Raw genomic sequence first — 16,586 nt, forward strand, 5'->3', positions numbered from 1 at the left:
GTTACAAGTACTATAGAAATATCTAGCTGGGGTGGTGTGAGAAAGCCGCAAATACCGCTTACATACGTGCCTTAGCCGAATCACTGTCAAAATTCAGCGATTTTATCATGAGGTTGCATCGTGGGCTGTGTGTAACTGGAGTGCTGGTCTGATGATATACATTCTAGCGATCGCTGTCTCGGTATTTGTCCAGATAGAAAAACCTTCTCATTCAGAGGTAATGTCGTACCTTGTTTTATAAAGCCAGTATAGCTTTTAACATGGATACTTGTGTGCACACGTAGAACCATGACCACTTGTGACAGTAACATGTGGTAGTTGTTACGGTCGGGTTTTTAACATCTGGCCGATTACGTCTCTCTTTCTAACGTGCAGTAGTAGCACTCACAAGAAAAATTTATGAGACATGTCCAGCCATCGCTGATTTTCTCTCAGTACTATTTTGTATCGTAGGCAATCAGTTATTGATGAAGCATTATACTTAGTAGTAGTAGGGGTTGCGTGACAGGTTCACCTTGAGCATCAGGCTTATAAAATATGTGTTTGTGTTCCAAAGTATGCAAAGGGAGGAGTATGTCAAGTCATAAGAATGGTACAGATATTTCTATTTTCAGAGTCACAGCCATCAGCAGGATGTATTTCCGATACTTCGGTCATTGTCGAATGTCGTTCAACTGAAACCGTTACCGAACGTTTAATTGTAAGTATAGTGATCAAATACATATGAGGCCGCTTTTTTTCCTAGGACGATTCTGTCTATGCTTGCTTGGCGTGCAGCGCTGGTGACTTGTGGCAGGAACGACTCATGTTTCCTGTTAACTGTAGGAGCCGTCCGAATGGAGAAGCCTGTTGGCGTGTAGGAATGTGGCTGACATAACTGTTGTCCTCTAGACAGTTGAATAACGAACTAATGCTTAGTATGTGTTTGATAGCATTTGTGATCACGTGGAAATTTGAGAAGATTCAATATGGACATGTGTTTGCGTTGGACCATCATTCCCTCCCATGTAAATTGCTCGGTTGACTGCTTCTGCACATTTTGCGCCTTTATTATTATTATTATTATTAGTCGTAAAGCTCCCAACATGGAAGACGCTAAGTAAAGATGGTTCACTTCTGGGGCTTCTTATTCTTCTTGTTTGCCCACCAGGTCTTCATTCTTTGCGAGAATTCAGCTTTTCTTTCTTCGCTCCATTTTGTTCCAGTTCTCGGCGCTTTTGTCTCTGGTTTGACCTCCCATTTGTCAACTTTAAGTTTGAATTGTTTCTTTTGTTCATGTCTTCAGCAGTAATGTTGGCTAATTCCAGATCTTTCTTTACATTTTTGATCCATTCTCCTCCATTAACAAGGGATGCTACGTATCTTACTATTCTTTTTGTAAGTCTGTGATCGGGAAGTCTCATTATGTGGCCATAGAATTTTAGACGCCTCTTCCTCATGTCTATCTCTATGTTAGAATATTTTTCAATTTTAGAATTTTTCTGTAATCTATACCCCTCTTTGGTCCATCTTGGTCCCAGAATTTTCCTAATGATTTTCCTTTCCTCTTTCTTCAGGTTTTCCATATCTGTTTTTCTTTTAAGTGTCAAGGTTTCGCTGGCATATAGCATTATTGGTTTAATTACCGACTTATAATGTTTAATTTTTGTATTTATAGATAGGCATTTTTTATTGTAAATGTTTTGCGCCTTTATTTAGTTGAGGGAAAATCGATTTTGGTGTGTGCATCTAGCATGTGGAAGACACGTTTTCCAGATCTCTAGACATGAGAAACACCCTAGTTGACCTTGTAAATTATAGCGATGATTTGGAATCTGCTACATCACCAGCATCGGTATTTGAGAGTGGAAATATCAGTTTTCTCTATTTTTCTCGAGTTTATCGCGTAAATGTCTTCGCAGACATGACAAGTTTGTAGTTAGTAAGTGGTTTACAGCACGCCCCACCTAGCTAAAGTTTCAGGTTTGTAGAGAAATAATTTCCAGCCTATATCTTCAGAATTATGTTGCACGAGTGATCGGTAGGATACTGCTGTGTGCTTGATATCGAGAAGTACCGTGAAAATTTTATAATATTATGGCAAACCAAATGAAAGTGCATGTGTTCTTGTAACCCTGAGTTTGGAGATGGGTGCAGAAAACCAAGCAAGCAAGCAGGTCCGGACCAGAAACAGTAACGCCTTTGTGGCGAGGGGAAACGAGTTCGAATTTGTAGAACAGTTCTGAGAGTGACTTCGGTCCACTGAGAGTGCTGTGGTCACCCGTCGGGGTTGGATGACCGCCGACCTCTCATGGAAATATCCAGTGCTGCGAGGAGTATATACTGTGCTGTCTGTCTTCGCAATATATGTACAAATGATGTAAAAGGGATGATTTTGTATGGCGCAGGATAGGAAATGAATGTTTACTACATCGACTCGGTATGCGGTGATATATTGCTGGGTTGAAGATCTGTTTCGCGCTCTAATATTCGAGCTCCTCTCCGCAGTGGGAGAGCAGTGTAATTGCGTAAGAGTCTTTCTGTATTTTACGATATGTAGGGCATTTTGCAGAGTTTAATTGTCGATACAGTATGGTGATCTGTACAAAACACAATCATTAAGCTCTATTCATTCACAAGATATCCATTGTGCCAGGACGTAGGAGCGTCTACAAACTGATTCGAACAAGATGGAGTCAAGCTATGTACGGAACATTCTGAGAAAGCAAGTGGTCAAATACAAGCTGAAGCAAACCATCCATCTCTAGTGGGGATGCCGTGACTCATCCGGCACTGTGGCATTAGGACATCTCCAGACCCGTAGCTGTAGGATACCAAAAATTCCGGCCATTTTTTTTTCTCTTCTGTAAGACAGTGCTTCGAATTCTGTTTGCATAACTGTTCTGATTTCCCCCCGTCTGTGCGTAGAGAGTGCTCTCTTTCCAAACAACAAGAATGCTTTTATGATTAACGGTGTTTTCGTGAGCGTGTACAGGCTTCTAGAGGTGAGAACAATTGCGTATGTTGAAAGCAGGAAGGGTAACACGTGATGGACAGGCTGCCACGTTGGGAGCGCGAGGAAGAATGCTTTCGACGTTATTCTGCGCTATTTTCGTAAACACGTCCTGTTAGGGGAAATATTTTCGTGCATACAAGCCGAAACATCACGAAGATTCCTGCAAATGCGCACATTACGTATTTTTGGGACACTATGCAATTTCCAAGAGTTTGCTATAGATACTGAGATTCGTTCCAGAACCACAGCCGTCAAGAGGAGACATTACCTGTACACCAGTCTGTGCCAGCAATCGTAATATTTAATTGTAGTTAGAGTGGTAATGGTATTCTTGTGAGTCCTGTATGTATTTGATGATCTGTAGATAACTTTTGCGGAGTTTAACTGTCAGTGCAGTTTGACCCTATGTGCAAAATAATTTTACCGCTGAAAGTCTCGTCTGCAGATAACAATGGCGAAAGGATCACTAGGAACAACGCACCACGTGCTATTCTGGGAAGCATTGGAACATCTCTCTCAGCAGTGGACCGTACCACAGCGTATGGGACCAGCGTGAGCGGGCCTCGGTGTTCTGTGACGTCATTATAACACTCTGAGAATTCTAACTGTGTACACGAAAACAGACCCAATAGGTTAAGTGCCTGTCAATGAAAAGGAAATGGGGGACACGGAGAAGCACTTTACAGAACAATAGGTCGAGTACCTGTCAATCAAAGGAGAACAGTAGGTTTGCCCCCGAGATCGTACCTGCCCCCGATGTAGTCGACCAGCACTAACAAAATTGGCCAAAACGAAGGTTGCTCTACTATTCGTGTGGAGCCAGTTCGAACCCAAATCCAGGGATTTAACCATCTGCACTCTAGCTATTGCAGAAGCCCAGAGTAATTTTAGATATAGTGCAGTACCTGAGAGGCTGAAGTCCTGCATATTTTCTTAAGACAATATTTAAGAACATTTCATGTGAGCAGCACAACTCTTTGTGTGTTTTTCTGTTGTTTTCCCTTATCGTGTCCTCGAGGTCCGACTGCCTCGCGATTTTACTGCCTTCGACACAGAGTGATACGCCATCTTACCGAGCGACGTGGCGCAATCGTTAGCCCATTGCACTCGCATTCGAGAGGACGACGTTTCAAACCCGCTTCCGGCCGTCCAGGTCGAGATATTCCACGATTTCCCTAAATCGCTCCAGGCAACAGGTCGTTTCCTAGGGGAAACGGGGCGGCCGGTTTCCTTCCCCATCCTTGACACGAACCGAGCTTGTGCTCCGTCTAAATACCTCGATGTCCTTAAACGCCATCTTGTGGTCACTGGAGCAGATGAGGCGCGATTCGGGTGCTAAATTGCTCGTCTATCCGATTCTCTGAATCGCAATCACTCTTTACAACTTCCTCACCCAGCAGCTAAAGTAGTGCACAATATGCAGGACACACTCCTGGTAGTGCAGCGGCTGGGGAAGCGGCTCAGCTAGTGGAGTGCGCCGCCTCCTGCACGCTATCGCCTCGCTGTTCAGAGACGGAGGTGGGGAGCCGAGCGGCGGGCGGTGAGGCGGCGCCAGCCCCGGCCAGCACGGCCTCACCTGCCTCCCTCCAGCAGCCCAGCCGGGCCCAGCTTCTCACTCAGCCACTCGTCTTCGCGTACGTCACAGCCCCGGTACGCACGGTTTCTTGCTCCGGCTAGAGAACCCTCCGGTGTGTGCTCCTTGGGGCGTACGGACCACTGTGCGCCGCATTTTACCAGACTGCGTTTTATTTTCAGACCTGAGGGTAGCGGCAGATCTGCCGACAGACCTGGCTTCTATTTTTAGTGACTTTCCGACGAATGTGGTTAGAGTTTTAAAGTTTTGAGAATTCTCCAACATTTCTCCCAAGATTTTAGAGAGATGGTCTTAATGTGTTTCCACGGTGATCTTTCTTACCCGTGTTTTTTGTAAATGGTCAGCCAGTGACGTTTGCCTTCGCCGTTGTTTTGGCTCCTCTGTCGCTTCACTCGTGTTTTGCCAGCGGGCACAGCAGCTGCACGCTCCCTCGGTAGTCTTAATGCGTGCGAGGCAGAGTGACTGTGCGGGGGTGAATGCAAGTGAGCTGGGAGTGAGCGCACGAGTGTCCTTTTTAGGTTAAATCCTCACTGTGTGTAACAATTTTAGCGATCTTATTCACATTCGTTCCTTCTAAAATGGGTCATGACGCTGATAACTTCGACCCTGAGCACTCACAAAGTCAGAACACAAACACACACACACACACACACACACACACACACACAGGAAACTTGATATCTACTAACATGTAAAAAAACAGTATAGTGCAGAAAGGAGCCTTGTACAGTGGCAACAGTATTTTTAATGCTCTCCCAACACAGATCTGATTGGGAAGATACCCCAGTTTAAAGATAAACTAAGGGAGTTACTTCTGGATGGACGTTATTATAATGTAAATGAATTTATTAGTATAGTATCTGTCTTAGTTTATGCACTGCATTTATGTATATCTTTATTTTCCTAGTGAAGAATGTATGGTAGCTAATACATTAAGTTAATACATTAATACATTACATTAATACATTAAGTTAATACATTAAGTTACTCGTGAGTTCCTGTTGTCCATATATTCTTTACATCAATCCTATCATAAATTCGATGTACTTGGTACTAAACAATACTTTGTAAGCCGGCCGGTGTGGCCGGAGGTTCTAGGCGCTTCAGTCTGGAACCGCGCGACCGCAGGTTCGAATCCTGCCTCGGGCATGGCTGTGTGTCACGTCCTTAGGTTAGTTAGGTTTAAGTAGTTCTAAGTTCTAGGGGACTGATGACCTCAGATATTAAGCCCCATAGTGCTCAGAGCCATTTGAACCAACAGTTTGTAAAACATGACTCATTCTGTATCCTGTCAGCTGTTCACAGACGGATCTATGGAACTCGGAATTAATAAATAAATAAAGTGAAATGTGGTCTTAAAGGAGAATGCTTAAGATCAGGTAGACAGATCGCATAACTTACAAGAAACTACTGTATAGAATTGGGGAGAAAAGAAATGTGTGGCATTATTCACTGCAGACGGTATCGGTTGATAGGACACACCACGAAACATCAAGGTATCATTTACTTATTTATTTATTCATCCAAAAACTCATTCCAGATCGTGGGAAAAAAATATGAACACGTACATACACACACAGACACACACACACACACACACACACACACACACACACAGAAACACCTACATAAAGTACACAAAAATATTATTTCAAAAAATATACCAATTTCTTGCTCTTCCCATAAAAGAGCTTGCACTGCGTGCTCCCCCGAGTTCCTGTGCTGCCAGTCCCTCGTAACCAGCAGCTTTGGACACGCTTCAGCGACCACTGTATGGCACCACGGTGGCATGTTGTGTGTCACAGGCAACGGGGATTTTTGCCTGACTGCCCAGATCGCGAAGATGCTAAAAACCTCTATAAAAATCCCTCATACTTAAGGAGTACTGTGTACTGATGGGGTGTGTGGTTGTTGTGGTTGAACAGTCCTCGGGGGAGCCAGTTGTATAAGGCTTACTCAGGCATGCGGGGGCTCTGTCTACGTGGATGTTTATTTCCCTAACTGCTCGTGGGACCGGGGTAGACCCTTCGAAATTTTCTCATTCTCCTCCGGACGAAAGACGTGGGCAGCTGGAGTGTAGCAACAGTCAGTCCAGCAGGAGGGCTCATGTCGCCACTCCTCCTGATTCAGGACATATTCAGACTGCTGCCATTTAGAATAACGGGATACACGCCACTGGCCAGAATGTGTTTTCATAGTCAAACGGAAAACGAATTTTTTTGAGAAGGTTTTACCCTTATTCATCCGAAAGGCTTTGGAGGGAATTGTAGGTCTTTAAAATCAGTCATGTGCATGCACAGTGGGACACTGTTAGTGGAAGTACGTAATCCCAGCAAACATCTGACCTCCAAAAATGTAGATGCCACAGGGAGTATGCGATAGAGACTGAACTGGACAACACCTTGAACTACAGCTGCCGGCCAGTGTGGCCGAGCGGTTCTAGGCGCTACAGTCTGGAACCGCGCGTCCGCTACGGTCGCAGGTTCGAATCCTGCCTCCGTCATGGATGTGTGTGATGTCCTTAGGTTAGTTAGGTTTAAGTAGTTCTAAGTTCCAGGGGACTGATGACCTCAGAAGTTGAGTCCCATAGTGCTCAGAGCCATTTGAACTACAGCTAAGGTGCTGTGATTTGCAGTAACCTGGTTGACATTCACCAAGACGAACTGAAAACTGAGTGGACCCAAGAAGGCATTGTGGATGCGGAAAACAATGAATGCAGTAAAATCGGACTTCTTTATACACTACTGGCTATTAAAATTGCTACACCGAGAAGAAATGCAGATGATAAAGGGTATTCATTGGACAAATATATTATACTAGAACTGACATGTGATTATATTTTCAAGGGAAAGGTCCCGAGTTCGAGTCTCGGTCCGGCACACAGTTTTAATCTGCCAGTAAGTTTCATATTTTCAAGCGATTTGGGTGCATAGATCCTGAGAAATCAGTACCCAGAACAACCACCTCTGACCGCAATAACGGCCTTGATACGCCTGGGCATTGGGTCAAACAGAGCTTGGATGGCGTGTACAGGTACAGCTGCCCATGCAGCTTCAACACGATACCACAGTTCATCAAGAGTAGTGACTGGCGTATTGTGACGACCCAGTTGCTCGGTCACCATTGACCAGACGTTCTCAGTTGGTGAGAGATCTGGAGAATGTGCTGGCCGCGGCAGCAGTCGAACATTTTCTGTATCCAGAAAGGCCCGTACAGGACCTGCAACATGCGGTCGTGCATTATCCTGCTGAAATGTAGGGTTTCGCAGGGATCGAATGACGGGTAGAGCCACCGTCGTAACACATCTGAAATGTAACGTCCACTGTTCAAAGTGCCGTCAATGCGAACAAGAGGTGACCGAGACGTGTAACCAATGGCACCCCATACGATCACGCCGGGTGATACGCCAGTGTGGCGATGACGAATACACGCTTCCAATGTACGTTCACCGCGATGTCGCCAAACACGGATGTAACCATCATGATGCTGTAAACAGAACCTGGATTCATCCGAAAAAATGACGTTTTGCCATTCGTGCACACAGGTTCGTCGTCGAGTACACCATCGCAGGCGCTCCTGTCTGTGATGCAGCGTCAAGGGTAACCGCAGGCACGGTCTCCGAGCTGATAGTCCGTGCTGCTGCAAACGACGTCGAACTGTTCGTGGAGATGGTTGTTGTCTTGCAAACGTCCCCATCTGTTGACTCGGGAATCGAGACGTGGCTGCACGATCCGTTACAGCCGTGCCGATAAGATGCCTGTATCTCGACTGCCAGTGATACGAGGCCATTGGGATCCAGCACGGCGTTCCGTATTACCCTCCTGAACCCACCGATTCCATATTCTGCTAACAGTCATTGGATCTCGACCAACGCGAGTAGCAATGTCGCGATACGATAACCCGCAACCGCGATAGGCTACAATCCGGCCTTTATCAAAGTCGGAAACGTGATGGTACGCATTTCTCCTCCTTACACGAGGCATCACAACAACGTTTCACCAGGCAACGCCGGTCAACTGCTGTTTGTGTATGAGAAATCGGTTGGCAACGTTCCTGGTGTCAGCACGTTGTAGGTGTCGCCACCGGCGCCAGCCTGATGCACTGTCCTGTGCTGCGACTACCACAGCCCAAGTCTGCCCGGGGCAAAAAGTCCAAAACTTAGTGTCAACCAGTGACAGAGCTGGGAAGCCAACTGTCTGACGAGGTGGAAGTCATCGTGTCTGACGCCTGCTTCAGTTCTACTTCAGAATCTACGGACTTCAATGTCGTACCGCCCCAAGGCCGAACCTCGGTACGTGGTTGGCTCCCCTCCCAGGTAGGAAAACAGGGTCAAAGTACAACCCCTTTGCGGAATGGTTCCAATCCTCCAGCGGATTGTTAATAAGTTCTGGACACGTGTGGAGCAACTGAAACTCGTAGCATAGGAACACCGCCTGTGCTCGTGTTTGCAGGAGATTAATTTTAAACTGTCTTATACAGCTCCACCACGGGCTGTGCTTTCTGTAGCAATGATGACCTGACTGGAGAGAGGGCCACTGCAGGGGTCCCTGTGTTTGTCAATAGCAGGCACCACTGCTGTGCTGCTCACCGGCAAGTCAAGTGGTTGCAGCTGAAGTTGATGATGTCGCGAGATCAGTGTTACCCTGCGAGGTGTGACTGGCTGTGAGGCTCTCGTTGGCCTCGCAGCCCACCGGGCCCGGCCTGCCCCCTGGGAGGCCCCGCGACGCCCCGCGGGCCGCGCCTCCTCCACACAGGCAGCCCCAGTCGTTCCTGGGCTGCTTCCGGCTCACTCTCGGCCATCGACCTCTCCTGCAGCTCTTCAGCTGGTTGCTGTATTTACTCGGAGATGAAGAGGCTTGCAGAGGTCAGAGTAGCGTGGAGATGTTCATCAAACCAGTCTTCGGATTTAAGACCACAACAAAAACGACAACAACTTGAAGAGAAGACGGATTCGTAGCGCTTTCGAATAAACGCACTGTACAGTATAATGTTATACAAGGGAATGTCGGAGTACGTACAGGACGTAAACACTGTTCGTACACCCAAGTAAGTGCGCGGCAATTTAAACGTGGCACCTGGTTATGACACCTGTGTGTACTCCAGATGATACCGGGGAACTTCCCATCAAATAAGATTACATCGAGTGTATCTTTTTACACTTACTTTGACCATAATCTGATGTTGCTCAAGACCGAAACTAATTACTTGCCAAGTGTATTCTATGCAGGTGCGTTCTACGGCGAGCAGCACAGATAAAGTAATGCAGAAGAACCGTGGCCGCTTATCTGGACGCTTAGTCTTCCCTTGATAACACAATATCGTTCGACCTCTATGTTTCGTCGTTAATTCAGCGCAATGTGAGTTTACAAATTAGTTTAGAGTAACAGAGGCTACTTCAGCCAATTAAACAATTAAAATTACATAACTCAACCAAGTGCAGTAAGAGTGACAAAGTAATTTCATTGCTGCGCAGCCGAATGCTATCATAAACTCAATCATAAATTTGCAGTCACGTTACAGTCAGTATGCACTAAGAATGCAGATCGATTTATGACGCAAATTTTTGCTTTAATACATGATAAATAATATCTGGAACTTGATGATAATGTGACACGCACACACGGAGGAGAATGGAAGTGTATTTTACATATCAAAAAGCAGTCAAGTATCTAGCACCCTTCTTTCGAATTAAAATTACTATTCCGACTCTCTAACGAACTCAATTGCTGGGTATTGATTAATGTAATTTTAAAGTGGCCAGACGCGAGTAGGACTCAGTTCCGCGCGCAGACAGTTCTTCCATCCTGCGAATCGAGAATCTCGGCGATTTTTTCCTGGTATCGACATCGCTACTGACAGTATATCTGTCCCGCGAATTCGAAGGCTTTCGAGAATGTGTTAATTTTCTTTTTGAAGCCGAATAACGAATGATAAAACAAATATCTTTTTCCTGTGATATAACTACAAATTAACGATTTCCTGACTTTTCCTTTCTTGTACTGTGAAATCTTACTTCTTACCAAATTTGAAAAATCCAAGTCAACAGAGTCGGGCAACAAATGAGAAAAAAATGTTATTTCTTGCAGTATAATTACAAATTAATAGTGTTTGGAATTTTCCCTTAGTTGTAGTGTGAAACCTTGCCTCTCGTCACAGATCATGACTGTAGGCCAGTACCTTATATGTACGGTGAGTGAGTTTGCCAATATCAAAATACGTGACAGAAATGCCCTATTTTTTCACTGCATCGATATCGAAGCTTCAACGTTTTACACAACGTCGAGGTTAGTATGTGACAGAAATGTCTGCTCTTTCAACAGTCAGGCCATAGAGTGGCGCTACAGGGCTTCCGTTCTTAGCGACTGAGGTACTCGCCCTAGAAAGACTTGGTCGAATTGCAATGTAGCTGAACCGTTAGTCGGTTGTTCCTGGTCTGACACTTGTACCGCTTTGTTGTTGTAAACTCCGGATATCTTTGTACAGCGCTCTAGAGAGACTACCACTCACCCAAATTAGTGTTACTCGATTCTTCTGGGAAAGCGGGATCCCAGGATTGTAACAGCCAGCATACCTTGCCACACTGCACACAGCCTCGTACAGTCTTGCCCCTGCTCTTGCTGAACATCTGTGTGAGGCTAGTGTGTTGTGCTGCCCGAGCTGTGGGCGGGCGCGCGTCGCGCCGTACTTCCGCGTGCGCCATCTCGGCCACTCAATACTCACTGACAAAACACACATGCAGCGCGACTTCGAATTTCGCCGCGCTACACTCGTTCCCTCAGATATAAATTATACCGTCGCAGCGGTACGAGCGCTCGACGGCAGAGAAAACATGTAAGAAAAGGAAGGTACTAAAATTGTAACTCTTTTTGTTTTCTATCCGTCTTTTGTCTCTTGAGAGCGGAAGCTTAACTTACTTATTAGCTAGTCTTGGTCGGATTAAGACGAAAAAACTCACTGATCTGCAGACGTATTCTGGAAATTAATTTCGGAGCAGCTACTACTTTTCACGCAGAAATGAAGCAGGAGATTTTTGGAGAACAAGACCTGGACGCCGCACGCGAGAAGACTTGTTAACATGGTAAAGGATGAACTCTCATCTACGCCATTTCCCCCTGTTAATCACATTTTGTTATTCTCTGTTCTCTTTCAATAATTTTTGTAGTGGAAATTCGTTTGACTTTTGCTCAGAAACGCCACAAGGACCACCCCAACAATAGCTTTTCCGAATCACGAAGTCCGTTAGCTTTTCTGTAATTCGAGGCCCGATTTGCATTTCAATCTTTCCCTTTTTTCACGGTCATTAACGATTTTAAAACCCCCTTTTTATTCAGCATTTCTTTCCACATTTTCAATCTTTTCTTCTCTTTTCCTTTTTTATTAACCACTACACACAGTTAACCACCTAAACATCGGCGATTAAAGACAGTAAGGTCGGGGTGACACGGACGGAGTGTTTGCACAGTGGGCGGCAGCCCGCAGTGTGCTGTGGCGATGCGTGACGTTCGCTTCCGTGCCGACACATCGGGACCGTCACCGTTGTGGACATTGTTACGCCGATACGACCCAGTTTTGTCCCGATTTTGTAATATACTGTTGACGAACTTGGCTCAGGTACTGAAATAACGCCATCTGTTAGCGCAACATATAAATGCAACCTCAGTTTCATTTATGTCAATAATTTTTGTTGACAAGGTCGCCTCACAGATGGCGTTGCATGTTGCGTATCTCATATCGACGATGCAAGCACCTTCTGGATCCAGCGCCATAGTTCCTGAAAACACCAGACTTCTCTAATAATACAGGGCTGGAACTATTTAAGCAGCGCCACGCTGAAGAATCGGGCAGTTCCCAATTGAATAGCGATCTGATAAGACAATTCCTTCTAAAACGTAATACGAACAACGAGTGCAAGTTTGAAGTGTTTACTACGAGTATACAGAGCGAGAAGTATATAACGACGTGTACTTCGATGACTAAACTGTTATTGTCGACCGTTTACCGTCTAATGAACTTATCATAACTTACGAAAATCCGTACGGATGTAAAGACTAAGTGTCACTTTTCGGATGTTTAAACAAAAGAGTGGTCTCTTGTCAAGAGAGGGCGTACAGATCAAGAATCGTTGTGTGAGATTCACGGAGGTAAGGCAGATGAGAGACATCGCATTTCTACGAAGAATCGTACAAATAGATTCGTAGTAGCTTCGACATCAAAGTCTTTCTCTACATTCGTGGTTAAAGAATATAACCAGGAAGAATTGTTCGTTGCTCTTGCAGAACGGACAACAGCCTACGAAGGTGTCAAGCGTCATCGATCATTCGATTCTCTTGACTGTGCCGTAAAACTGATTGCCGCATTGTATCGTGGCTCCAAAGTCGCCGCAAAGCAGTCTACAGTGAGAACCAAAGCAACAGCCATTGTTAAAACTATTCTCGCACCACACTCCGTGTCCGAATGCCTAAAAAAATTACAAAAAGTTTTATTTTACGGCAAAGGCACCGACGCATCGAATCACAAGGTTCAAAAGATGTTTCCCTTAGTTTTTCAATACTTTACTGAAACTGACGGAATCCAACAGAAGCTATTCAAGTTTGATTCGCTGAAAAACGGAACATCGGGGACAATCGCAAAGTTTTCTCGAGACACTTTAAGACAACTGTAAATTTCACTGCATGAATTAATCTTTTTTTGTGGAGACAATATCAATACCAATTTCAGCGGGCTCAGTCGACGCGGCCAGCTGAATGTGTTTCACCATATTAAAGAACAGCCAGGAAACGATGTAGAAGGAATTCGATGCCCTGCCCGTATTCTCCATGATCTCATATCAAGCACTGTTGGAGTCTTTTAAATAAACGTCACCAACATAATTAATAATTATTTTCAATAAACGCGGTAAGGACAGAGAAGCTGAGAGAGCTCTGCTCATACGCTGATGACAATCACCAGACTCTTCTAGCTCACTCTGTGATGTTACAAAATAAAAGTGATGTTGTTATTCAATGGAAAGTTGGAAATTGAGATTTAACTAACTGTTTTATCAATCACAATTGGCGTAAGAATCATGGATTGACCATTGTCATAAAATATTGCATTATGAGATGTGAATAGTTTTTACTTGCAGTTTCGCGTGGCTTGAGGCAGTCACAACTAGCGTGCTATTGATTAAGAAATTGCGTTATCGTCTTTCTAATTACTTCATGATCGTAGATACGATCATACCCGGTTGTGAAGTTATTGTTATGACAAAACAATTTCCTAAGGGACCAGAAAGTTCTTAAGGGTGCAAAAACAACTGTAACATCACACAAAAGGGAAATTCAATATTAAAGCTGATGCAAGAAGACGATAAAACAGTTTCCTTTTTATCAATGTAACACGCACATTGGACTGCTGATCTTGGAGTCTGTAATATTAGCAAAATGCATAATTAAAATGAAAATAATACTGAGGAGATAATAGAAATGAGCACTGCTAAATGATTCAGTATTCCCAGAACAAATATTTATTATAACTAAAACATATATCGTACCTTAAGCTTAATACTACAATGACGGTAGATTTTTATGTCCGTATCATGTCCATTGAGCGCTCTTTTATATAGCCATTGTCTTCTTTGAGTCGCTCGTGCGTCGTCACGGTAAGTTATAACAGTTCCTTACACTTCACTCAAACTTAGACGTAACACGTTTATATACATTTAGTAAAAATTAGACCAGACTACCACAAATCTGCGTCCGTCTTACTCGAGAAAAACAGTACAAGTCTTTAGCGCTCAAGGCTTCATTTGTTCTCTAGCGAACAAAATAGTGAAGGATCGCATATCTATCCGTATTTTTCTGTTTATATTGCCGCCCAAAGACGACGAATTACATTATTTAGAAAATTCCACCGTCGCCATGCAACGTCTCATTATACATTAATCATTATTTATAAACAAGTATTTGCCTTCTGGCTGAAAGTATTAAATACTCGTATTTGCTGTTTTAATGAAGTCAAAAATAGCGAATATCACAACTCTAAAACAAGATTGCTGTCGTTAATGCCATTTGAGAGAATTCTTAAGCTTTGGACTCCATTGACACAATTTTTTGAAGCCGAAAACAGGCAGTCCAAAATAATATCAAATTTTTTCAGTAGTCTGATCAATGAAATTTACTTCATGTTTTTACAGTCAGATTTGGCTCTGTTTGAGAAAAAAAAACATAAAAAGCGTGGAGAGCATTTGGTTACCCAGAGAAATGGCCTATTTCTTTTAATAAATATCAAGTGTTTGATCGGATGGCTCTATCTGAAACTGCAGACTGGATGATGATTGTATAATACGAGGTGCATTCAAGTTCTAAGGTCTCAGATTTTTTTTTTCTAATTAACTACTCACCCGAAATCGATGAAACTGGCGTTACTTCTCGACGTAATCGCCCTACAGACGTACACATTTTTCACAAAGCTGACGCCATGATTCCATGGCAGCGGCGAAGGCTTCTTTAGGAGTCTGTTTTGACCACTGGAAAATCGCTGAGGCAATAGCAGCACGGCTGGTGAATGTGCGGCCACGGAGTGTCTTTCATTGTTGGAAAAAGCCAAAAGTCACTAGGAGCCAGGCCAGGTGAGTAGGGAGCATGAGGAATCACTTCAAAGTTGTTATCACGAAGAAACTGTTGCGTAACGTTAGCTCGATGTGCGGGTGCGTTGTCTTGGTGAAACAGCACACGCGCAGCCCTTCCCGGACGTTTTTGTTGCAGTGCAGGAAGGAATTTGTTCTTCAAACCATTTTCGTAGGATGCACCTGTTACCGTAGTGCCCTTTGGAACGCTATGGGTAAGGATTACGCCCTCGCTGTCCCAGAACATGGACACCATCATTTTTTCAGCACTGGCGGTTACCCGAAATTTTTTTGGTGGCGGTGAATCTGTGTGCTTCCATTGAGCTGACTGGCGCTCTGTTTCTGGATTGAAAAATGGCATTCACGTCTCATCCATTGTCACAACCGACGAAAAGAAAGTCCCATTCATGCTGTCGTTGTGCGTCAACATTGCTTGGCAACATGTCACACGGGCAGCTGTGTGGTCGTCCGTCAGCATTCGTGGCACCCACCTGGATGACACTTTTCGCATTTTCAAGTCGTCATGCAGGATTGTGTGCACAGAACCCACAGAAATGCCAACACTGGAGGCGATCTGTTCAACAGTCATTCGGCGATCCCCCAAAACAATTCTCTCCACTTTCTCGATCATGTCGTCAGACCGGCTTGTGCGAGCCCGAGGTTGTTTCGGTTTGTTATCACACGATGTTCTGCCTTCATTAAACTGTCGCACCCACGAATGCACTTTTGACACATCCATAACTCCATCACCACATGTCTCCTTCAACTGTCGATGAATTTCAATTGGTTTCGCATCACGCAAATTCAGAAAACGAATGATTGCACGCTGTTCAAGTAAGGAAAACGTCGCCATTTTAAGTATTTAAAACAGTTCTCATTCTCGCCGCTGGCGGTAAAATTCCATCTGCCGTACGGTGCTGCCATCTCTGGGACGTATTAACAATGAACGCGGCCTCATTTTAAAACAATGCGCTTGTTTCTATCTCTTTCCAGTCCAGAGAAAAAATATCGGAAGCCTTAGAACTTGAATGCACCTCGTAGATCTTATTTTGGTTTAGCCATAAAGTGTGTGTCATTTAATAAGCATCAGAATTCTTTGCAGAGCAAAGCTGCAGTATAAACATGCCTACACGAAAAAGAGACATCTACAAAAGGAAAGATGAACATATTCTAATGTTTCCTTAAGCCGATTTCAAATTTTTCATCCTTCAGCTATCTGTCTCTTCCCGTCCGTGATTCTGGATGGACGCTGTGCATGCATGTTGGACAGTACAAGTTTTTTACAGTACATCTTCTGGAAAGAAGGGCAGTTTCTTCCATTTCTAAATTAGTCATCCCGAAAATGATTCCTGCATACACCGTGGCCTGCAATCTCCAATATAAAGACGACA

General features: G+C 44.3%; 1 protein-coding gene across 1 annotated transcript in view; it reads right to left on the minus strand.

Annotated features, from left to right (window-relative positions):
* Positions 1-11,289, minus strand: part of LOC126163200 (trypsin-7-like) — an 89,466-nt gene extending 78,177 nt beyond the window's left edge. The window contains exon 1 of the mRNA XM_049920154.1: positions 11,161-11,289. Within this exon, the coding sequence (XP_049776111.1) occupies positions 11,161-11,289 (129 nt within the window). The remainder of the gene's footprint in view (positions 1-11,160) is intronic.
* Positions 11,290-16,586: the final 5,297 nt, after the last annotated feature.

Source organism: Schistocerca cancellata, chromosome 2 (assembly GCF_023864275.1).
Source record: "Schistocerca cancellata isolate TAMUIC-IGC-003103 chromosome 2, iqSchCanc2.1, whole genome shotgun sequence".
Classification (NCBI taxonomy): Eukaryota; Metazoa; Arthropoda; class Insecta; order Orthoptera; family Acrididae; genus Schistocerca; species Schistocerca cancellata.